Source organism: Sus scrofa, chromosome 12 (assembly GCF_054392235.1).
Source record: "Sus scrofa isolate SSC_HxYL_T2T_F1_AM1 chromosome 12, Sscrofa_HxYL_maternal_Yorkshire_Landrace_v2.0, whole genome shotgun sequence".
Taxonomy (NCBI): Eukaryota; Metazoa; Chordata; class Mammalia; order Artiodactyla; family Suidae; genus Sus; species Sus scrofa.
Window position 1 is genome coordinate 4482093 of NC_139394.1, and position 23262 is coordinate 4505354.

Consider the following 23262-nt stretch of genomic DNA (forward strand, 5'->3'; position numbering starts at 1 on the left):
CGTGGCCACGGTCACTGGAATCTGCGGCTGCGAAACCCGCGGCCACGCAGGGCCGACAGCACGAATGCGGAGGCCGAAGGGGGTCCGGGCTGATGGCGTCGTCCTCGCGCTTCCGGCTGCGGCAGATCCTCTCTCACGCCGTCTGGTGAGCGAGGCACACGTGCCCAGGCCCGTGGGGTCAGAATGATGCCATCTGTGAGGCCAGAAGCCCTGAGAACTCATCCACTCGCACTCCGCAGGTATTCGGGGTGTCTGTCCTGCGGTAGGCGCTGTCCGAGGCCCCGGCGGGGACAGAGCCACGGACAGAGCCACCCGCCCCCCACCCCCGTGAGGGCAGGATCTGTGCCCCCCACGGAGGGTGACCCGTGGGGCCAGCGGGCCAGCGTGGGGGCAGGGAGAAGGCGCTGGAAGGCCTGGGAGCAGCTCCCTGGGCAGCCCCCTCCCTCCACAGCCCCTGCTCCAGCAGCAAGCCGTCTGTCCTCCCAGTCCCTCCCTGCCTGGTGACGTCTCATCGGCCCCTGTAGTAGCGTCACGGAGGGCGCACAAGGGGCGCTTTCGGAGAAGCTTTCTCATTTGGGTTGTGCCCTTTCTGATCTCTCCTTTGGTGGCCGGTCTTCCGTGGGATGCTCACGGGTTCTTTCCTCAGAAGACCCTCCCCCGCAGGTGCGGCGGGGACAGTGGGCACTGTTGTCCCTTCAGCCCCAGGCCCCAGCTGTGCTCTCGAGTCCTTGGTTCGGCCAAGCTCTTCCGAACCCCCCGTGTCGGCAGAGCACTTCCAAGGGCACAACACTCTCTGACAATCACTTGCTTGTGCCTTGGCACCGTCCTGCTGAGATAACCTGTTCCCTTGCATTTTAGGGTCAGTGAGAGGGAGACAGGGCCGGGGGGCGGGGACCCTGAGAGCTCTCCAGGCACAGTGTTCACAGTGGGCTGATGAGAAGCTGGGCTCAGGAGGCTACCTGGCTGCCGCCACATCCCTGCCCTCCCTGGGCTGCAGCGTCCTCCAGCTGTGGGAGCCGGAACCAGGTCGCTCTAAGCTTTCTTCCCCAGCTTTAACAGCCTGCAATTTACATAAAAGAGAGAAAGATAAGCCTACTGCTGGAAAAAACCCAAACCAACACACACACACACACACACACACACACACCAAACACACACACCCTCCCACACACACCAAGGAGAGAGGATTCCAGATTAACCAGTTTTTTGGTAAATGTCAAAGACTTTCCAACACCAGGACTTTAGAGCAAACTTCCTGTAAATTTGTCCAGGTTCCACAGAGAAACAGAACCAATAGGATGTATATTTACAGAAAGAGGCTTATGATAAGGAACTGGCTCACGTGGTGCTGGAGGCTGACAAGTTCAAAGACCTGCAGTCCACAGCTGGAAGCCCAGGGGAGAACCAGTGTTCCAGTCCAAAGGAGAGAAAAGCCAGTTTTCCAGATCAAGGCCGTTGGGCAGGAAAATCCTCTCTTACCTGGGAGAATGTCGGCCTTTTTGTTCTATCTGGGCCTTCAACTGATTGGATGCAGCCCACCCATACCAGGGAGGTCAATCCTCACTCAGCTACCTCTTCAAATGTCATCGAATCCCCCCAAAAAACACCCTCCCAGACATACCCAGAACCTTTCTTTGACCAAAAGTCTGGGCTGCACGGCCCAATCAAATTGACCCGTAAAATTAACCGTCACATCCCTTCCAAGGTCGGATTTCAGTAGACATGAGGGCTGGCGTTTCCTCCTGGCGCTCTGACTCCAGGGGCAGAGCAGGGAGCAGCTCATCGCCCGGTTGGGTGATGGGGATGCGCTTCTCCAACATGGCCACAAGGTGGCGCCAGCGGAGGCAAGTCCCTGGATTAGAGCCGTGACCCCCTCCCCCTCTTCAGCCGGATGGAAAGGGGCTCCACCTGGGGGCTGAGGTGAGGTCTCACTCGGGGACTCAGATCCCGGGTGTAGACCAGCCTTGCAAAAGGGAAGGAGCAGGACTTGGCAGCCAGCCAGTGCCGAGGGACTCCGGATGGCTCTGCAGATGGAGCTGGGAGGGCCCTCCTTTCCGCAGCCAGGCACTTGCCCCTCTGGTTCCCAGACACAGCCCAGACTTAGCTCCCCGTGTGTCTCTGACACAGCGGTGGCGGCTGGTGCAGAGGCTCAGTCACGTGAGCATCTGAGGGCTCGTAGCTATTTCTCTGTCACTGTCAAGCTGGGTCCTGGTGACGGACCGAGCTCTCAAACCCAAAGGCAAAGATCAGAGAGGGACAGAGTCCAGTTGCTCCTGCTTCAAGGACGAGAAAGGAAGGGTCTCAGGGCCGCACACGGCGGGGGGCAGAGCTTTGAAGGGACCGGCCTCAGATTTTCCCCTGGAGGCTGCAGGAGCCTTGCTGTCGCTTGCCGCCAGCCGGTTAGCTCTGCTTTGTGGTCCTGGACACGGACACAACAAAGGCAGGATCCAGAGCCAGCCAGTGCAGGGTATGTGCCCGGGCACGGTGCCCGGGCCACAGGTGCCAGCAGTCCCCGCCTGGTGATTTGGGTAAAAGAAGGAAGCTTCCAATTAAAGAACCAGCGTTAATTTCCTTGAAGGCAAACTAACCCACCTGAAGCCCGAACTCAAAACCAAAACCAAAATGAGAAACCTTTCTTCTCTCTTTTTTAAAAAAACACATGGCCACACCTGTGGCATGTGGAAGTTCCTGAGCCAGAGGTCGAGCCACAGCCACGTAGCAGCAATGCCGAGTAGCTGTGTGCGAGCCACACGGGAAGTCCGAGAGAGCTTTTTATTGTGAAATAAAGAGACGAGGACGGAAGCGTGTCATACTGGATCCGAGACAGTGAACAGAACCAACTGTTCTGTTGAAGAAACCACGAGGCTGGCTACGTGCACAGTTTGGTCCTACTATTAAAACTCTGGTTGGGAGTTCCCGTCGTGGCTCAGCGGAAACAAATCCGACGAGGAACCGTGAGGTTGCAGGTTCGATCCCTGGCCTCGCTCAATAGGTTAAGGATCCAGCATTGCCACGAGCTGTGGTGTAGGTCGCAGATGCAGCTCGGATCCCGCATGGCTGTGGCCATGGTATAGGCTGACGGCTGTAGCTCTGATTTGACCCCTAGCCTGGGAACTTATATCCCGCAGGTGCAGCCCTAAAAAGACCAAAAAAACAAAACAAAACAAAACAAAAACCCAAAAGCTTTCGGTTGGCCTCTAATTCATAGGCCCACCCTCACTCTGCACTTTCTTTGCCTCACAATTCGTTGAAGAACCCAGGCCTTTTGACCCGTTTCCCACAGTGCAGCTCACCCACAGCCCACCCTCTGTGCTTCCTGCAGATCGGCGGCCGGACCCAGATCCTGGATCGGCTCGGTGGACCGACAGGACTGCAGCATCAGAGGCGCAGACCATTCCTTGTCTCCCTCGCTCTGTGACCTCAGCGGCTGAGGAAGCTCCATGCCGGTACCTCTTCATTCACTGGGGTCGTGCAACGGTCTTATTCGATCACTCCTTTGATATTTACAGGTGGGGATGTGTTCATGTCCCCTTAGGAGAGGCAGGGGACACCCGGCTCTTTCCGCTGAACTGCTTTCAAAATTGGTTCCCTATCATTCTCCGAAGGTGGCCAATTTGATAGGAAAACTGCCTAATATTAGGACTATGAATTCATGGATCTCAACACACCCAAAGGGTTGGGAGTAGGTTGCAATCCCAAGTGTCCCTTTCCTGGCCAGTGAAAAAGCCACAAGGCAACTCTGAAATCTGGGGGACGTGGCCCTGGTGGTCTTTGATCACATCTGGGCTCTTTGATGTGACAAGACATCCCGGGCTTCTCGTGTCCACTTCCTGTCCCAGAGCTGGAATGAGCCTTTTCTCCGGGAAAGGCTGGTTTTAGTGGGGGTTGGGATTTAAAGATCCTGGGTGCCAAGGATTCTGCCATTGGGCTGGTCCTGGCTTTCGGCCTGGATGCCTCCCCATCTACGTGAAAGCAGAGCGTTCCCATGAGACCCTTTGTAGGGATGGTTAATTTTATGGTCAATCCTCTTGTTTTGGTTAAGCCTTTAAAAACAGTGTCCAGGAGTTTCCTGGTGGCCCAGTGGCTACGGATTCGGTACTATCACTGCTGTGGTGTGGATTTGATTCCTGGCCTGGGAACCTCCACATGCCTCGGGCTCGGCCCAGCAGAAAAACCGCTGTGTCCGCTTGCTTCCAGAGACTCCTGGGCTCGTGCCCTGCCCCGTTCAGCCTGAGCCTTCCCTGTCCTGTCCCTGTCCTGCCTCATTTTAGTTCCACTCCAGGCAGTTTTTCCTCGGTGTGGGGTCCTTTCTAGAAGGGAGCCCTGGCAGGTGGTCTTGGGGGTTAAGAGGGGCTGGACCGCCCCACGCCAGGCCTCCCTCCCCCCCAGCAGCCCTGGGGTGCTTCCCGCCGGGCGCCTGGGCCCTGCTGGGGCCCTACCCTCTGGCCCTTCAGACGGCACCCTCCTCCCCAGCACACGGGTCTGGAAACTGTGGCTGCTTTGTGCTCCGTTGGGGGCTGATGTCGAGCCTTGGGACGCCAGCGCCACGGCTCCAGAGGCCCCTCCTGCTGCCTCTCAGGGCGCCCGTCTGCACAGGAGCGGCCATCGCACAGTGAGAAAAGGATACATGTTTTTTAAACAGTTCACATTTATTATTGATAACAATAAAAAAATCTTTTAAAGACTATCAGTATTGTATTACCAAGAGTGAGGTAATATGTTTACAAAACATTTACAGAATTTGATACGTAAATCATGACGTTAGGAAAGAAAGTGATTTAAGACACTGGTCATAGACGGGGAACCGAGAGAATCATTAGTGCTGGCGAAGGGGACGTCCAGCAGCATTTCGAAAGAGTGCAGGGCACGGAGGGGACCCGGTCCAGTGCGAGCGGAGGTCCCTCTGCCCCGGCCCCGCCCAGGAGGACGGGGTGCATGTGACCGGAGAGTGAGCCCCGTGAGCAGCTCTGCGGGGTGTGCTTTGAACTCTTAGAGGCGGATTCAACTCTTTGGGGACAAAACAGAGCCACTTCTGGGTCAACTTAAAAAGAACCGCTCTTCAGATTGGGGGAGGGGTGGCTGCCATTCACAAAGTTCTACAAACTTCCCTGGGCTGAGGTGGGCTGTCGGGGTGGAGCGTTTTCTTGGCAGCTGTCAGCAAAATCGCCATCTGAGACACAGAGAGAGAGAAAGAGAGAGAGAGAGACAGACAGGACCGACTTCAGGCCCTTAAGATTCGGAAGCGGGAGGCAGTGACAGGAGGCGGCTGAGCTGCCCACCTAACCCCGCTGGGCTCTCCGGAAACGGGCCCCAGGCGCCCACGGGGAGCTGCTCTTTGTGAAGGGAACGCACGGCTGTGCTCCAGAGGGGCCTGCGGTCCCGGAGGCCCCAGCACTGGCGTGCAGGCGGCCACCGGGCACCTCAGATCAGGGAGGCCACCCCAGCCACCCGAGACCCCAGGCCTCAGGGCCACACGCCGTCTGTGCACACGGCTCTCCGGGCGGAGGCCTGAGTGCACACCAGGACCCCGGCCGCCACGCAGTGACGACACGGCTCGGCCACACACCACCAGGCCACACCACGGAGACGGACCCAAAGCTACAACCGGACAGACTCGCAAAGAACCGCTTTTCCCATGAAAAGCTGAGAAAAGGAGGGTCAGTAAAAGACAGACCAGGCTTTGTGAGTGAGAAGCAAGAAAGCACATCAGTCTCACACCCTGATCTGCTAAGAAACCGAATCCTTTGCTACCTGAACGAAGGTTCTACTCGCCCCATCCCCGACCCCCGGACTCACGAGCCCCCTGCACACGCGTGTCCTGCCCTGACCCGGCCCCCGGCGCCATCGCCGGCCACAGTCAACACGGGACAGCTTCCAAACGGCAATGGGACTCACAGAATCCCCGGGGCTAGAAGGACCCCCTGGGCTCTGATGCCACCAAGTGGTGAGGGCCCCGCGGAGGCAGGCCTAGAATGAGCTAGAACCAAGCACGGGGGGGAAGAGCAGTGCCAGCAGGCAAAGGGGAGGGACGCCCTGGCCCAGACTCTCGTGCAGAGAACACCTGCTCTCCAAGTACCAGAAAGGTGTGTGGGAGGAGAGAGAAACTAAGGTTTAGTGGGGCGTCTTTCTCCTGGCGTCACGGGGCACCCCCAGAGCCCCGAGCCCCAGCGCCCACTGGGCGACAGTGGGTCTGCCTGGCCCGGGAGCAGGCTGGGGGCGCCCGCAGCTGCCTCTGAGTCCTTCCCAGTGAAGCGGCTATCACTAGCGGGGCTGTCACTTAATCCGAGGAGGGGCCGCGAGGCGTGCGGGGGGCAGGCTGGCAGCTTCTGCTCCACGAGGAAGGCGGGTCGCCTCTGCCGGTGGTGGTGGAGGAGGAGGAGTTTGTCCACCAAAGGGCAGCGTGGAGGTGGTTGGAGATGTTTTTTGCATCGACGTTTGCGACCAGGTCGCCCTCTGAAGTGGTATATGAGCCACGTCTCTTTCGGGAGAGCCCTTGTGCTCTGGCTGGATTTTGTGCACACCGTATACAAAATCTATGGCTACTGAGTTAGAGTGAAAACTACCGTGGAGATAGTTTCGGGATCGGGGACTATGGAGAGCTAGCTGCTACCTAGAGGGCGAGGAGTCTGCGCGCAGTGGCCACCGGCCGGGCAGCCGGGCGGGAGGTCCGAGGCGGGCGGCCGTCCTGGCGCCCCGGGCACTACCTGGAGATCATGGAGCTGGAGTGGGACTGGCTGGACGAGGTGGTGGCAGCACTGAGCTGGGAGAACCCGCTGTGGCTGGACTCCAGGCTGGTCATGGAGCCTCTGCAAGCAGCACAGGACGGGGCGTGAGGACCCCGCCGCGCTCCCAGCCCACCCCGCGCTCCGAAGCCGGGGTGGCCGTGTGGGGGCCCTGGGGACACGGCCTCCCGCCCTCCACACCGCGGACTTCGAGAACCGCCAGCGAGCGGCAGGCAGCCCAGCGAAGCCCCCCAGGGCCACCGGGAGGGGAGCCCCACCTGAAGTCCTCGGAGGCGATCACCTCGGTGTAGTACATGACCTTGCACTTGTGAGAGGAGACCTGCAGGGAGGCCAGCACGTCGTCCACGCGGGGCAGGCTGGTGGCGGCACACGCGGGCATGCTGTGGAACTTCCACTGCAGGATGTAGAAGCCCGGCCACCGCGTCACGTGGGAGCCCTGCAACGAGTCAGGCAGCGCCGGCTCAGGGGGCTCCCCTCCCAGGGGGTCCCACAGGGGCCGGGCGTCCTCGGGGCCGTGAGCGCCCAGGACCCATCACGGAGCGGCTCGGCCGGCGAAGGACCCGCTGCCCTGGTTCAGTATCAGGGCCAGTGCCACCCTCTTTCCGAGTGTCAGCCCTGCAGCCGGGTCTCTGTCAGGCACTGGGGGGCCACGCGGAGGGACCCTCTGGGCTGTCCACCCTCAGGACCAGCCTCTGGGGAGGAGGCGGGTGCCCCCTGCTCCTCCCTGACAGGTGAGGCCAGAGAAGGCCTCCCGCACCAGGCAGCGCTCCCAGACGGCCTCGGACGCCCTCACCGGCGGGCTCCCCCCCCATGAAAACGACTTTTTCCGCCAATTCTGGAACTAAAGACGATGATGCAGCTTAAAATGGTTATTAATTTTAACACCAAAGAAAACACTCCCTTTGACCCTGCTCGAGACCCCCCAGAACACCGAAAGGCTGATCCCGGAAAACTGCAAGAGCAGCAAAATTGTGCATCATTATGAAGGCCAAAAGCACCCAAGAACTACCACTCTGAGCTCAAAATAACACGCCGAGATTTAAAAAATGGCCTGTCAGCATTTCAGATGAGCGAGGACGGCCAGTGATGGGTAAGGGCGCCCTGAGCGCTGTCTCCCTCCCTCCCCCGCGCCCCGTGCAAGGCCGCCCGCTGAGCAGGGCTTTCCTCCGCCGCAGGTGTGCGTCTCACGCCTCTTCCCTCCTCCTCCTGTGCCCCGGTGGTGAAAATGCTCCCGGAAAGAACTCGTGACTGGATCCTGCAGGGGTCCGAGTTCCCCCGACGCCCCGACCCTAACGAGGAGGACGCCCGACGCGGAGCCGCCCCGCAGCGGGCGGGCCGGGCCTGGCCGGGCACGGGCTTCGTCCGGCCCCGGCCGGGGCGGCTCACCTGCACGCTCTCCCCTTCCCGGCAGGTCAGCGACGACTCCACCATGCTGTAGTCCCGGCCCAGCTGCCACGCGCGGTCGATGAGCTGCACGTTGTTCCCGCCCGGGGAGGTCACGCTGTGCGCGCCCAGCACGTCCTTCTTGGGCGGCTGTGGCGCCCTCTTGGAGTGATAGATGTTGAAGACAATGTCCCCTTTGCACACGTCAAAATCCCAGGTGATCACAGAAGAGGCGTCCACAATCTGAATGAGAATCTGCAGAGAAAGGCGGCATCAACCCTCCGAGGCAGCCGCCGCCGCCGCCGCCGCCGCAGCAAGTCCCCTGCCCCTCTGTGCGCGCGCGCGTGCGTGCGTGCGTGCAGGGGCTGGGGCCCCGCAGCGGGGACCCTCTCCCCCAGACCCCTCACTCGACCACCTGCGTCTCCGCTCGCTCTTCCTTCTTTCGACCAGTGGCTCCAGCTATGCCCCACGGGCCAGCTCTGTGCTCAGTCACTAGCTACAGCCAGCGCCCCTCACGGGAGGTGCAGACGGCGCTCGTCCCGGGTCCTGACCCCCAGCGCCCCTGACAGGAGGTGTAGACAGTGCTCCTCCAGGGTCCTGAGCCTCAGCCTCAACACAAATAGAAGCAACGGGCAGATGCACAGAAGCAGTTTCGAGGGCACAGGGAAGGTCCCAGAAAAAAAGCCCGGGAGGGTCGGGAAGGAAGCTTCCTCGCAGGGGGAGGGCATGAGCTTGGCGGCGGGGCGGGAAGAGGGAGCCACGGGGCCGGCTTGGGGAAGGGCTGGGATTTACTGGGCACCCAGACAGCCTCCAGCAGGGAGTGATCAGAGGGGAGCGTTTCGGGAGATGACTGTGGGAGGGTGTGAGAATTAAAGCCAGCTGTAAAATGTTATGTATTCACTAAAAAATTTCAGCAGCAGCCAGGACCCGCCCAGCCTGCCTAGGAAGCCTGCCCGCGGAGCCTCTGGCGGCAGTTTAGCACTTTGCTTCTTGTCAAGCAGCCCTTTCGGTCCCACCACTGCCACTTCTCCCCACGGACAGACCCATGGAGCCCCCCTGAGCAGCAGAGCCGCATGGAGGCCCAGCGGTGGCACTGATGACAGCACCGAGGCTCCTTGGGCAGAGCTCCCGAGATGGCAGCCCCACTGCTGAGGCACCCTGGGCCCTGCGTTCACAACGGGGACCTCAACTTCTGGGGTCACCATCGGTGATTTCTGCTCTATTGAACCCCCAAAGCAGAAGGGAAGCTTTCACTGTTTGACTGTCGAGACACTTGCATAGACACTCTGTGACACACACACCACACCGCTGAGTCCTCGCCCCTGGACGAGAGCAACACGGACCTAAGGAAAGACGAGAACTCGGCCTCCAGTAAGAGGAACACAGACAGGCCTCGAGACACAGGCGTCCTCTCCCTATGGAGCCGGAATAAGGCACAAACGCCTGCCGTCACTTATTCACGCGCATGGAAAGACACAGGAGCACTCCTGCTCCCACACCGCCGCGTGACTGCAAGACAAGACACACAGGCTTCTCACCCCATCAGACTTAGGAAAACAAGCAAATTCCTTAAAAAATAATAAATACTCGACACCAGTCATGAAAAAACAGGAAATGACACTGGGCCCATCCATCACCGGCTGAACTCAATGCAGGAGGTACGAACTGTGCCGCAGGGGCGACCAGTCGGCCTCCCGTGTGTGCTGGTCCTCAGGGGACCGGACTGGGAGACACCGGCCGGGGCAGCTCTGCCGACTCTGAGAGGCCTGCTCTTCGGCGTCAGCGTCTACCTACACCGCGCATCAAGCATCCACAAAAACCTGAACACATGCCCAGAGAGGCAGCTGGTTCTTCACCTAAGCCCACGGGGGACCCCAGAAGGACCAGCCCCTGGCTCGGCCCCCGCGCTCACCTCGTGCGGGGCCCCTTTGAAAACGCTGGCCGACTGGTAGATGGTCTCGGTCCAGAGCTTGAGGTCTTCATTCTCCAGCTCCTCCGCCGTCCTGTACAGAGACTTGGGCACCAGGCCCCCCTCGGGCACTTCACACTGCAAGGCAAATGCAGCGGTCAGAGCTGTGCACACACAGGCCCGCCCCCCGGGGAAGCAGCCACGTCCTCAACTCCGAGGAGCTGCGCAGGAGACGGAGCGCGCCAGCCAGGCCGGCACGCCCGGCACCGCTCGGCACGAGAACTGCTAGACCCGCCTAAGGACGTGTGTCTCGCCGCCAAGAAAGGGGAACAAGTTGAAGCTGAGTTGCCGCACAATTCAAGCTAGTACGTGTGAGGGGCTGGAGCCCCTCGCTGAGGCTGTTTCTGTAAGAACCGTAAGTATCTCTATTGCACTGTGGAGGGAAAAGATCCCATCAAGAAAAGTGCTTTAGTCTCTGCAGCTACAGGCATTGTTTTCATTATACACAATCGCAGTCAAGATACATAATCAGTGAAGAAAGCTTGAGTCTAACCCAGGTCAGATGAGCAGGCCAGCCGAGAAATGATAAAAAGCAGCGTCTTTTGAATCTGCCTGAAACAGGTTGCATGAGGATGTGTATGTTGCATACATTTCCTCACCGACCTTGTGAGAATGACTCACTAGTCCAGCTCATAAAACCCAAGCAGTTCCTGTGTCACCAGCCCGGGGAGGTGACCACCCAGGGAGAAGCCGCGCTGCCACGTGGCAGACAGCAGGCTGACCTCGCCAGCAGAGGCGCCGAGAAGCAGCCTGGAGGGCCGGGGGTGGGGCATCTCCGGCATCTCGGGACCCTGACCGTTGTGAACAGCGCGGGGTCAGCTCGGGAGCCAGGCCGGCTGCTCCGGCCGGGGTGCCTTCGTCACAGCGGGAAAAGCAAACTCCCGGGTCGCCCTCTGGGCTTCTACACCACTGCCCTCACTTTAACTGCGGGCGCTGGCGGGCAGGCTGGGGTCCTGGAACCCACTTGTTCCTTCGCGCTGCACGGTGATCCTCAGAGCAGGACTGAAGGCCTGAGAGCCGAGTCCAAGGGCTGGTTAAACTCTAACAACCCAGAAAGAGCCCCTCCAGGCTCTGCTTCCTCTCCCTCTGCTCAGCTGTGGTGCCCTCGAGGCTGTATGGGCCTCAAGGAACGAAAGGTCTCTGACTCCTCGTCGGAGTCAGGGAACAAAGCAGAGGCCGAGGCTCGAAAACCTGGCAACTCAGTGTATTTAACACCGCAAATCACATAGAAACGAACTAGTTCCTGTAACTTTTCCCTTTATCTTTTTTTTTTGTCTTTTCTCGGGCCGCACCCACAGCACATGGAGGTTCCCAGGCTAGGGGTCTAATTGGATCTGTAGCCACCAGCCTACACCACAGCCACAGCAACGCCAGATCCGAGCTGTGTCTGCAACCTACACCACAACTCACAGCAATGCCAGATTCTTAACCCACTGACTGAGGCCAGGCATCGAACCCACGTCCTTACGGGTACCAGTTGGGTTTGTTATCCCTGAGCCAGGGCGGGAACTCCTGATAATTTGATTTTTTTAATACTGTTTTTTAAAAATGCATGGCACCTCTAAAATGGTTAAAAAAATCTGATTCACACAACGCTGAGTGAATAAAGCCACTGCAATTAGACGGATTCTAAAACAAATCCTCATCAGTATTTAACAATGAAGAACCCATGTGCTATCAGCAATTACCTCAAGGGTTCTGCTCAGTTTAACCTCAACTACCTCGATGGTTTAGCTCAGATAGTCACGTAGCTATCAGAGAGCTGTCAGCCAAAAACCAAAAACTCAGACCAATCCAAACGGAGTTCTGAGACCCGCCTGTGCGGGCCGCCCTGCCCTCCACCCCTTGCTGGGCCCCGGGGCGGGTTCTCGCGGACACCCACCATGCAGGGACACCCACCATGCACCGACACCCACCGTGCAGGGACACCCACCGTGCAGGGACACCCACCGTGCACCGACACCCACCGTGCAGGGACACCCACCAGGCAGGGACACCCACCAGGCAGGGACACCCACCATGCACCGACACCCACCATGCACCGACACCCACCGTGCACCGACACCCACCGTGCAGGGACACCCACCATGCACCGACACCCACCGTGCAGGGACACCCACCGTGCAGGGACACCCACCAGGCACCGACACCCACCAGGCACCGACACCCACCGTGCAGGGACACCCACCGTGCACCGACACCCACCAGGCACCGACACCCACCAGGCACCGACACCCACCGTGCACCGACACCCACCGTGCACCGACACCCACCAGGCACCGACACCCACCAGGCACCGACACCCACCGTGCACCGACACCCACCGTGCAGGGACACCCACCAGGCACCGACACCCACCGTGCACCGACACCCACCAGGCACCGACACCCACCAGGCACCGACACCCACCATGCACTCCCCGCTCAGGAAGTCGGGGATGATCTCCTTGTCGATGTAATCCAGCAGGCCTCCGGGCCCCTGGTAGTCATTTCCCGCATAAATGAGGAATTTCCTCCGGGTGTTGTCATCGATGAATGGGCTAACCTGTAAACAAGCAAAGACCACGCCGTCACGCCGGCGCTGCGGTCTGCGCCTCGGAGATTAAAATCACGTGGTGACACCACGGGGACACGGGGATATTCGGGGGGCGGGGAACCCAGGGTCCACGTGCACGGCCCCAGGACCCTCAGGGGTGCCTCTGCCCTTAGGGAATCCGAGACCCTTCCTTCCTCCACGGCTCTTGATTCTTTCCTAACTAGTCAAGACTCGTCAAGCCACAGACAGGGGTTCGCGGACACGCGCGTGCGCGCCTTCCGAAGGGCTGGGCTGCCGGTCGCGGGCCGCGCATGCGCGAGACGCACCAGCGTCCAGAGCACGGGGAACACCCTGGGGGCGCGCAGGATCAGCAGGCGGCCCAGCGTCTCGGGGTAGTTGGCCTCCACCACCTCGATGATGCGCAGCAGCGCCTTCACGCCCGGCCGCCACAGGTGCCGCATGTTCAGCCCCTCCAGGTCCACCAGGCAGGTCCAGGAGCTGCGGGCAGAGACGGGCTTCGTTGAGGACGCGGCGCGCGTGGCAACCTGCGGCCCACGAACACTCCCGCTGCTTATCCTGCACAGCACGTGTGTCCACGTCCAAAACCGCACCCGCTTCGAAACCCGCAGTGTGATGAATTCTTCTACCTGCCTGTGGGAAGCTCAAGGGACCGGCGGGCCGGCCCTGAAATGGCAAAGCAGCCAAGAGCCCGCGGCAGAGGGTCAAGCCCAGTCGGACTGCGGTGCCTTCCCACCCCCGGCCAAGGGAGGCCGCGGGCTGCCCTTGACGGCTGAGCCCTCTCGGGACCCAGCGGGGCGTGTGTCGTGCGGAAATACCCAGCGTGACGGGCACAACACCCTGTCCTCACAGCCATGCCCAGAGCACCCTCGCAGGAGCGAGAACACAGCCGTGACCAGAACCTCGGAGACCCCTGTCCTCAAGGAACTCCCCCACCCCGACCCCAACCCCCCAAAAGTGAAATCACAAGCCAAGACAGGCCAACACTCTCAGACCCAGGGGACTCAGCACTGGGGCGGGCGACTCGCCCAGATCCTGAGACCCAGCAGCTGCCCCTCCCAACCAGCCGTGCTGGGATTTACATGTTTGTCTATCGTCTCCCTTTTAGGACGCGATGGAGAAGAGTCAGCTATCTAGATTTGGTGCTAAAAATCAGGCAGATTTTGGTTCTAAAAATCAACTGGAAGCACTGAACTCGCCGTCAGTGAGCGCAGAGGACGGAGGGCGCCAGGGCTACCTGATCGGCCGGCCGAAGACCTTGGTGTTGTCCTCGCATCGCCTGAGCCCCTCTTCGTTCACGGACAGAACCTGCGCACAAAGGGCCGTAGAAGTCCGGCATCCGTCCAGGGCCGCGAGACGCCCGCCCCCAGCGACGAGGGTGACAGTAACAGCACTCGAGAAAGTCCCCTCTTAAAATCCTGGCAGGTGCACACGCAGAAAACACGTCATGGACGCAGACGCTCTCAAGAGGGAAGGCGTGCAGTGGTGGGCGGCAAAGGCGGCAGCTCCCCAAGTGAGGCCCCAGCTCGGGGACACCAGCTGGGCAGGGAGGGTGGCCTGCTGACCTACTGCGAACAAGCACATCTGGAGGTGTCGGAGGTCAGCGTCCATGTAGCAGGGACCTCCTGATGCCATGCGTCCCAGCCAAGAAAAAGCACGTGTGGGAAGTGACCTGGGGTCCGGCCGAGGGAACCCTCTGACCTGGATGCGCACACCTGTCCGTGTACACACGGTCTACCCGTGTCTGTGCACACGCGTGCACGTGGGGAGTGTGTGGACACCTGTAAGTGTGCACAGGGCCCGGTGCTGACCAGTGTGCAACCAAGGCTTCCAGTGGATAGTTCAGGGTCACGGGCTATAGACGTGCCTGTGTCATCTGCGTGGACGGTCAGTGCTCTCCTCTCCCTAACTGTCCCCACTGTCCTGCCAGCCCTGACGAAGGCCGGGGAAGAACACTAGTAAGAGGTCTGACCTGAGCGGCATCTCAGAAGCAGTGAGGTCAGAGGTCAGGGCCCGTCCTCGTGGGAGGAAAAGGCGCCCCCGCGGCCTCTCGAGGGGCTACACTGACTCTGGGGTCACGCTTGCGCACCATGAAACCCATTCCTGCCGCTGCGCGCCCTCTGTTGAAGCTTTTGGGCTGTGCGAGCAGGTCTTCTCACTAAGAACAGAGGCACCCGCGCTTGGGGGGGGGGGTCGCCACAGCCGGGGACACTCACGTATCGCAGCAGGGCCTCCTCCCCGAGCGCACGCACCAAGCCCTTGGTGTCCATCTGGCCCAGCCTGAGCACGTAGAGCGGCCGCCCGTCTGCAGGGGGAGAGGCAGGTCAGCACGGCCCTTGCACGCACTCCCTGTCGCCCTGCCGGGCGGCCACACAAGGCAAGAGGCCTGGGTGGCCAGGGTGCACCCCAGGCCCCTGTCACTCAGCGCCGGGGGAGGGGCCGGAGGCCAGGAGAGGCTTCTGCTCCAGGGAAGCCGCTGGGGCCCATCTTCCGTTGGGAGTGCGGGGCGGTGTGGTCCTCTCTGACGCGGGGCCCAGCTGCCCTGTGGTCACCACCTGGGGAACCTCACCCCCCCAGAGTCTGGCCTGGACCTGCTCCACGTGGAGCAAAAGGCGTCTGTGCTCCCGACAAAGTCCCTGCCAGCACCTCCTCAGATACGCTTGTGTGACTGCATGCTTTACTCCTCGAGGGCCAGAAAGTGGACTAAACACACGTGTCTAATAACAACTCATAAAGCTACGACTAATCCGGAGAAACACCGCACACAAGGCAGGCAAGCCACCCAAGCCATTCTGCCTGGGAGCACGTGGGGGGCTCGGCCACAGCCGTCCTGCAGGGCACCGTGGGCAGAGCAGTCCCACCCCATCGCGCCCCAGCCCTCGTTGCAGGGATCGCTGGCTCCCGAGACAGAGCTGAAGTGCCCCTCTGTGTCAAGGTAGAAAACCTGGCTGCAGGTGGTTACAGCCCCGCAGGGCTTCAGTCACCGGAAAGGGCCCTCACTAGCCCTGTGCTCCTGAAGAAACACCACCTTCCCAGCTTTTAAAATAGCCCAACTCCCGGGGACTAAGGCCCAGGGCGGAGCAAGCTGCCCAAGGGCGGCGTGTGTGGCAAAGCAGCAGCAGCCCGGGCCCTTCCTTCCCGCTCCCCAGGTCCCTCCTGGGTGGCATCCGTCTGCCAAGCTTGAGCGGCAGGACCACGCACCCCCGCCCCTTATCTGGGGAGGAGCTGCCCACGGGTCCGCAGGGCCCGCCCCGGCTACCTTTGTCGTGGTGGTGCCAGCCTCCCGCGTAGTAGTCCTGCAGCACCTGGGGCGCGTGCCAGGAGTCGAGGATGTAATCCACCTGGTGCTGCTTGCGCCAGGTCAGCGACTGGCACAGGACCTCTCTGGCTTTATCGATGTTGAAGTCGCGGGCGCGGAGGAACCGAAGAATGTGCTCGTCTTTGGGGATCTACCAAGGGAAAGAGCTTGTCTAAGCGCGGCGACAAGCGGCCGGGGACGGCCGCTTGACCAAGAGGGGAAGGCTGCAAAGCCTCACCCCCAGGGAGCGGCATTTCGCCCCTATTTAACACCACTAGCCGTCACCCCCAAAACGCTCCCCGAGGCCTCAGCCAATCAGCGTCAGGAGTCGGGTGATCTTTCTACTCCGCCCGTTTCAGTCTCAGCGGCGCAGAGAGAAGGCCCAGGTAACTTCCCAAACGCCAGGTGCCTCCACTCCCGGGCTCGGCACTCCGACCTGCACCCTTCTCTGTGCGCGTGTAACACTTGAACGAAAACTGAGGACACACACCAGTGTTGGCTGTGGGGGGGGGGGGGTCCTGACGCACAGAACCTTCTCCAGATGCCGCCCCTGGTCATCGGCAGGTCGGCTCCCTGAGGAAACACAAGGCCAAGCCGGGGCCTGGGTCTCCCGAGGGCCACCGTCCCTCCCCGGCTGGCCGCTCGCTGCAGGTGCACAGGTGATGGGACAGGGGTGCGGCTGGCACCCACCTTCCACCCGCTCCTGGGGGAGCAACTCACAGCCCTGAGACGGCAGGACCTCCGCTCTGAGAGGACCCCGTTACAGGGAACGCCGGTCCTGGAACCAAACGGCCTGGCCTCAAACCCGGCCCCACCACTCACAACCCGTCAGACTTGGGCAAGTGCAACGGGAAGTAAACTAGCAGCCCTCACAGGCTGCCGGGAGGACTGCACGAAGCTCTTAAAACAGATGCTAAGTCACAATGAACGGCAGCTCTCGTTACTGGGGTGGCGTCCTCGCAGCAAGGGGGCTGGTGACCACGACGGAGAACTAGAGAGCAGGCCAGCGGCACGCAGGGCCCGGCTTCCCTCCACTGCGTGAGGCCGGAACCTCGCTGGACACACAAGCCACCCCTGCTCCACACCCTCCCCGTCGGCCGGAAGACCAGGAAATCTACTTCCTTACCAGGCCGCTGACCCAACCCTCAAAATCGGAGCCCAGAAGTTCTAATCTCCGAATAATCTATGAACTACTTCCAAGCCTTCTGAAAATTAAAACACGAGTACCAGGAACATACTATCGCTTCGTAACTTGACGTGCAACTTTTCTCTCTGGCCATGCCAGCATCATGTGGAAGTTCCTGGGCCAGGAATCGAACCCTCGCTGCGGCGGCGACAAGGCCAGATCCTTCCCCCGCTGTGCCAGGGAACGCCACCCTGTGACTGTTTTTAAGTGAGACCACCCGTGTAACCTCCAGGACGCAGCCAAGCGCACACACAAGAGCGTCGTGACTCCTGCCAAGGCCTTGGGCACCACATGGAGGCAGAGCCCGGGACCCTCAGGCTGGAAGGCGGTCGGAGCATCTACTCTCAACAGGCCCGGGGTCCGTGGCTCCCGGCAGCCCCTCTGCCCACGGTGTGGACGCTCACCTTGCCCTTGTGGGTTTCCTGGAGCCACTGGCGAAGCCGGATCAGGCAGCTCTCCTGGAGCGGCGTCAGGTCACCCAGGTACCTCTTGATGTAGTCAGCGTCCAGTTTGTCTGGAAAGAAACGACGGGACCTCGCTTAGGACAAGGAACACCACGACCTGCTCCCCACGTCTCCTGCTCGGTGATGCCCCGTGTGGCCCCCCGAGGCTGAGGGGTGAGTGACCAGCCCCCACAGAGACCGTGAGGGTCGGCAAACCAGTCACGGCCCAGCCCTCACACACCGTGACCAGCACGGCCGCCCCTAGCTGTGCCACAGCAGGACGGCCCTCGTGGATGTTCAATGATGGATAACACGCAAAGTTATGTAAAGAGGACGCACGTCACATCCAACGAAGACAGAAAGCACGCGAGTGAGCCTGGACCTGCTCTGGAGGTTTAGGGACACGAGAAACCACCTTAAAGGTAAGGTACCAGGAGCTGGAAGAATGCGGCTTCAGAGCGAGTAGAGCAGAGGAAAATTCACAAAGCGGAAAATAAAACATCCGCAAACCAGCTGAAATGCTCGCCACCCGCTGAAAACGAACCAGTGGCGCAGCTGAGCTGCAGACAGGACCTATGGACACTTAAGTGCCAATAACGAGAACGTGAGGGCGGCAGTTACTTGCGTCTGCTCCTCTGACGGCGGGCCTCACACTGAGAAATAAAAAAGCTGTGTGTGTGACACCCGCGAGAGGCGGCACAGCACGGTGGACACAGCCCAGCCGGGTGATGCCGGGTGATGCCAAGCGAGCCGCGTGTTCTCTGAGCCGCAGTTACTAACTCGCGCATAAAACGGGGACAGGAAGCATTCCCACCGAGAAGGCGCGGCTGTTACACGACTCAGCATCCAGAACGTGCCAAGGACAGCGCCTGGCACCGAGGAAGCACAGAAGGTGTCTGCTGACGACAGAATCATATTCAAGGGCCTAGCTCCTGCTGTACTTCACTAAAGACACCTTCAGCTAAGAGGAAAACTATTTCCCGGTCCCAATAAAATAACGACTTGATGTAACCCTTCCTGCCTATTTTTAAAAACTCTCATGTTTTTTCATGCTAAGAAAAAAAGAAAACGAATGTTCTAGACGCCAGAGGAAGGGGCCGTGGGGCAGAGCAGCCCTCAGGAGGAAGCCTCCCTGGGACCTACCGTCGGGGGGCCCCGCCACGGGCTCGGGGGCCCCGCTGGGGTTGCTGAGGGGCTCGCCGCTCAGCCCGTCCTTGAGCGCGGGCTCTGCGTCCACACCAGCCGACGAGGCCGCCTGCTTCTTGCAGGACGAGGCGGCGGCATCCGAGGAGGGCGCCAGGGCCGGCGGAGTCCAGCGTGGCACGAAGGTGATGCCCTCCTCCTCCAGCTGCCGCAGGTAGTACTCGATGATCTCCTTCCCCTTCAGAGCAAACCCCCCGAAGGTTAGTGCGGGCGGAGGCCAGACGAGTCGCCCTCGGGGCTTTTAAAACCCCAGGAAAACCCGCATTGCCGCAGAGTAAACAGGAGAGAAAGGCTAAATGCCGCCGGGTTTTTGGTTTTCCCAAGCCTTTTACTTCTTCTCTAAAGGCCTACGAAAGAGTACCTTAAGGCGGAATTAACACAACCAATGAAAAGCCCTGATCTGCCACACGTGCACTCAATAGGGCCTCAGGGCCTCGAGCCAGCTGCCTCCCCACATCCCTGAAACAGGCCTCGGGAAGCACCCCGCCCCAGCCCCGGGCGGCGGCAGAGGCCCTTCCCTCCCACAGCCTGGGACCCAAGAGACCCCTCCCCCCCCCCCGCCCCCGAGCGTCCCATCAGGACAGCAGTGCCCCCACCAGCCAACCCTGACGGCACCTGGGGCCACTGGCAGCTGCTCCTGCCTCAGCCCAACCTTCACTGTGCCAGCAGTCCCGCAGGGAGGGCCACGGCCATGGCCACGGCCACACACCCTCCTTGCCTCCATCAGCCACCGGCTTCGTCTGAGGCCCCCTCCGGCCTTCCACTCGCCAGGCCCACACGCACCCATCCCCAGCTTCTGCAAACATGGCCGGCCAGGAGCGCCTCAGGGACTCCTGCCCAGCCCTTTTCACAAAATCCCAAGAGACACTCACTTTTTTAATGTTGCTGGTATATTGTTTCATTGCAATTTTTTCCACTGTACTTTCAAAACCAAAGAAAGATTTAATATCTAAACTTGCAGACTGTTCAAAACAGGTCCAGTCTTCATTTTCGGGGTGGACCTGCAGGTGAAAGAGGAAGCATTCCCACTAACTCTAATGACAGCTGAGAAGGGCGCTGGCTCTCAGTCCCGTGATAACCGGACCCGCACTCGTTTCACTAACAATGTAATTACCACGAAAGGAGCAGGTGGAAAAATTACACAGGTTCAAAATCATGACAAGCTTCAGTAATATTTCTAAACTCTCCTAAAAACGACTGTGAAAGGGCGCTTCATTCTCATTTTGGTCTATTCATTCGGTCATTCAGTCACTGCCTTCTTCCCCAGCATGCAAAGAACCGGACCCCCGCCCCGGGAGGCTCAGAGTCCAGCAGGAGACGGACAACTGGCCGTAAACATCACAGGTGAGAAAGCCTGTGACGGCTGCAGGATCAGCGCCGTGGACAGGAGGGTGCAGGCCAAAGGGACTGGAGGGCAGGCGGCAGAGGTAAACGGGGCTCGGGGCGGCTTCGTGGAGAAGGGGCGATCTGAGCGGTGCCTGAAGGAGCTAAGGACGGGAGTCAGGCAGAGAGCTCCCGTCGTGGCTCGGTGGTAACAAACCGGGCTAGGATCCACGAGGATGTGGGTTGGATCCCTGGCCTCACTCAGTGGGTTAAGGATCCGGCATTGCCATGAGCTGTGGTGTAGGTCACAGATGCGGCTTGAGTCCTAAGTTGCTGTGGCTGTGGCGGAGGCCGACAGCTGCAGCTCCGATTTGACCCCTAGCCTGGGAACTTCCATGTGCCCTGGGTGTGGCCCTAAAACGCAAAAAACAAAAATTAAAAAAACAAATCCGGCATCCTAAGCCGTGAGTTTTCATGGACGCACCCCCAGCGGAGTGAAAGCATCCACGGAGCCTGTGTCATCCTGCAGCTGCTGGACGCAGTGGCGGAACGGCCACGGGCGGGGCCAGCCCAAGGTCCAGCAGGACGGACGGCTGGAGAGCGAGCCGTCACACCGCGAGGAGGTGAGTCCTTTGACCTGGTGCCTCCAAACCCACACTTCAGCTCATCTCTCGTAAGGATTAAGTTCTATCATTTAAGAGAATATTATTAAAAAAAAAAAAATCAGGGCATCGCCTGGCTCCTGTAACTGCAACAGCAACGCCACCCATTCTGCCTGCAGGAAACCACCCCTGCCACCTGCCGACCCCACTCCTCAGAAACTGGTGACTTTATCTGATGAAGACCTGCCCTCTCAGACTAAGAAATGCCCCGCTGAAAGCGACGGCCGAACAGCTCTGGAAACCAGGCGCCGGCGTGCCGGCCGCCCGAGCCCGGGGACTCACGCTGTAGCAGCAGTGCTCGTTGATGATGACCCGGTTGGAAAACGTCTCATTATGGGCCTCAATGTGCAAAGTGCGTTCCCGAGAATTCAGTGAGTTTTTCTGGACAAAATAAACATAATCAACTCCTGCGATCTTTAAAACAGAAAGAGAAAGAGAAAGGGTTCGTTAACAACCTCCGAGGGCAACGGGAGCTATGCGCCCAAGCTCCCTCTGGCCTGGGCACTGGCTTCCGAGATGCCTGCTCGGTTACCTTCTTCAGGAGTCTGGGCGCATCTATATCCAGCTTGCAGCGCCTTTCTATGACGTGAATGGCCCCGTCTTCGCTCCTGAATTCATTCACAGTGTCGCTGTCCACAAACATGGGGATCAAGGGACACGTGGGGAACCTCCTCTCATAGGCCTGGGGATACAGTTTTCAAAAGAGGAGTTGAACAAAGACGTGAGCTGACAGTCTGCCAGTCTCCCTGGAATAAAAGCATCTCTGAAAACACGTCAACATGTCACATCACAGTTCCCCTCGCTTTTCCATCTTGGGCTTTCATTAATTGAGAACAGAAAGACATTCAAGGAGCTCCCTGGAGGCTTAGCTGGTTAAGGACCCCAGCGTTGCCACTGCTATGGCACGGGCTCAGTCCCTGGCCTGGGAACTTGGGCATGCTGTGGGCACGGCCAAAAAAACCCCCCAAAGGCTATGTTGATGGACAGGAAGACCCAACGTAACGCAGACACCCATTCTCCCCACGGGACAGAGAGGGTTAACTTCCTTTCCATCAAAATGGCAGCAAGATTTTTCTTCTGTAGCTTATGGGCAGGATCATCTTCAAATTCATGTAGAAAGGCCGAAGGACCACAAGAGCTGAAACCGTTTTGAAAAGACGACGACACTGGGAGGCGTCCCACGCTGGGTATTAAGGGTTCCTGCGTTGCTCCAGGAACCCAGGCTGTGTGGCACTGGCGGACGGGGACACACAGGTCATGGCAGAGCAGAGCCACATGCTAACCCAAACATGCCCAACTGATTTTTTTAAAACAAAAAGCAATTCAATGGATGAAAGATGGCCTTTTCACACATATTACTGGAGAAATTACAAATCCATGGGCAAAAAAAAAAAAACTTTGACCTAGAGCATATATAAAATTATCTCAAAACGGATCATGGACTTGGACGCCTGGGGGACGTTCTGTGTCTTGACTGCCTCACGTCAGTGTCTTGGTTGTGATGACATATGACAGTCTCCTTCGATGCCCCCGAGGGGTGAGATGGGCAAAGGACACACAGGATCTCGCCATAACATTCCTTGTGAATAATGCATTACTCACATACTATGAATCTGCCGCCGTCTCAAAATTAAAAAAAGAAAGAAGACTGGCTACATAATTCAGCCACTTTTTTAGAAAATGCACTTGGGCACCAGGCTTGCTTTGCTCTGAAACAGCCTGTGATGATCACTGAACTGAAGGTACTGCTGCCTTCACACGAAAACCCAAGCCGTCCCGTGGCCCTCAGCGTTGGGAGCAGGAGACCGCGGGCCTGCGCTGTGAGTAGAAACTGAAAAAGGAAAAAGGAAGCCCCTGCGGGCACCCCCCCTCCCCCCCGGTTCTGCTCCCCTGCTGCTGTGTGATGACGGCGTGTGTGAGACGGAGCTGCCCCGGTGAGGCTGCAGGAAAACGGGGGCAAGGCACCTGTGTCTGCCCAGCTTCCTGGCAGCCAAGCAGAGATTTAAGGAAGACATTCACGGCGCTGAAAAGACTCATGCAAGTGGGGAAATGGCCCAGACTGCTCCGATTTTACCTCTCACACGGTGCAAGCAGGTTCAGAGCGTCATCACATCAAAAACAGCTGGCCCTGTGGGAGACGTTCCCTGGTGCTGCCCGGGAAGCGGCTTGACCATCTGAACATAAGCATTCTCCGGTCACAAGGGCCGGCACGGAAGACCCCGTCAACGCCAGAGCAGCCCAGTAACTCCTGCCCCGCTCCCCGCGACCATTCCATTCCGAGCAATTCTCAGCCTTCTGGGCCGGATCTCCTCCCCTCTGGGTAGCAGCATGAACCCCCCCCCCCGCCCCCGCCCCGCACAACTCGTGCTGCACTCCTGCTGTCTGTACGCGCATGAGGTCCCGGGCTGGGCAGAGGAACCAGAGTCCAGGAGGTACACCAGAGTGTCCTAAGAATCCGCAGGCGCCCTAAGGGGGCGGATGAGGACGCGCAGCCTGGAG

General features: G+C 59.5%; 1 protein-coding gene and 1 long non-coding RNA gene across 6 annotated transcripts in view; one reads left to right on the forward strand and one right to left on the reverse strand.

Annotated features, from left to right (window-relative positions):
- Positions 1-34: 34 nt before the first annotated feature.
- LOC146397997 (uncharacterized) lies at positions 35-18586 on the forward strand. 2 transcript variants are annotated; one of them, XR_014820825.1, is made up of 3 exons: positions 35-239; positions 3323-3509; positions 13757-18586. It is a non-coding gene; the product is annotated as an uncharacterized LOC146397997 (long non-coding RNA). The 2 variants fall into 2 exon arrangements; XR_014820826.1 differs by lacking the exons at positions 35-239; positions 3323-3509 and adding an exon at positions 9099-10450.
- The window catches only part of SEC14L1 (SEC14 like lipid binding 1), a 49398-nt gene continuing 30766 nt past the window's right edge, over positions 4631-23262 (reverse strand). For 2 of the 4 annotated variants that reach the window (XM_005653864.4, XM_084983651.1), the window contains 15 exons: positions 21296-21445; positions 21046-21177; positions 19651-19779; positions 18719-18956; positions 17537-17646; positions 15908-16097; positions 14865-14953; positions 13886-13956; positions 12957-13128; positions 12505-12639; positions 10039-10173; positions 8130-8381; positions 7001-7179; positions 6705-6806; positions 4631-5170 (listed from right to left, as the gene is read on the reverse strand). In XM_005653864.4, the coding sequence (XP_005653921.3) occupies positions 5155-5170; positions 6705-6806; positions 7001-7179; positions 8130-8381; positions 10039-10173; positions 12505-12639; positions 12957-13128; positions 13886-13956; positions 14865-14953; positions 15908-16097; positions 17537-17646; positions 18719-18956; positions 19651-19779; positions 21046-21177; positions 21296-21445 (2100 nt within the window). In that variant the 3' untranslated portion in view covers positions 4631-5154. Of the gene's footprint in view, positions 5171-6547; positions 6807-7000; positions 7180-8129; positions 8382-10038; positions 10174-12504; positions 12640-12956; positions 13129-13885; positions 13957-14864; positions 14954-15907; positions 16098-17536; positions 17647-18718; positions 18957-19650; positions 19780-21045; positions 21178-21295; positions 21446-22837; positions 22938-23262 lie in introns of those variants that run through there. The other 2 variants (XM_084983652.1, XM_084983650.1) reach the window with 2 other exon arrangements.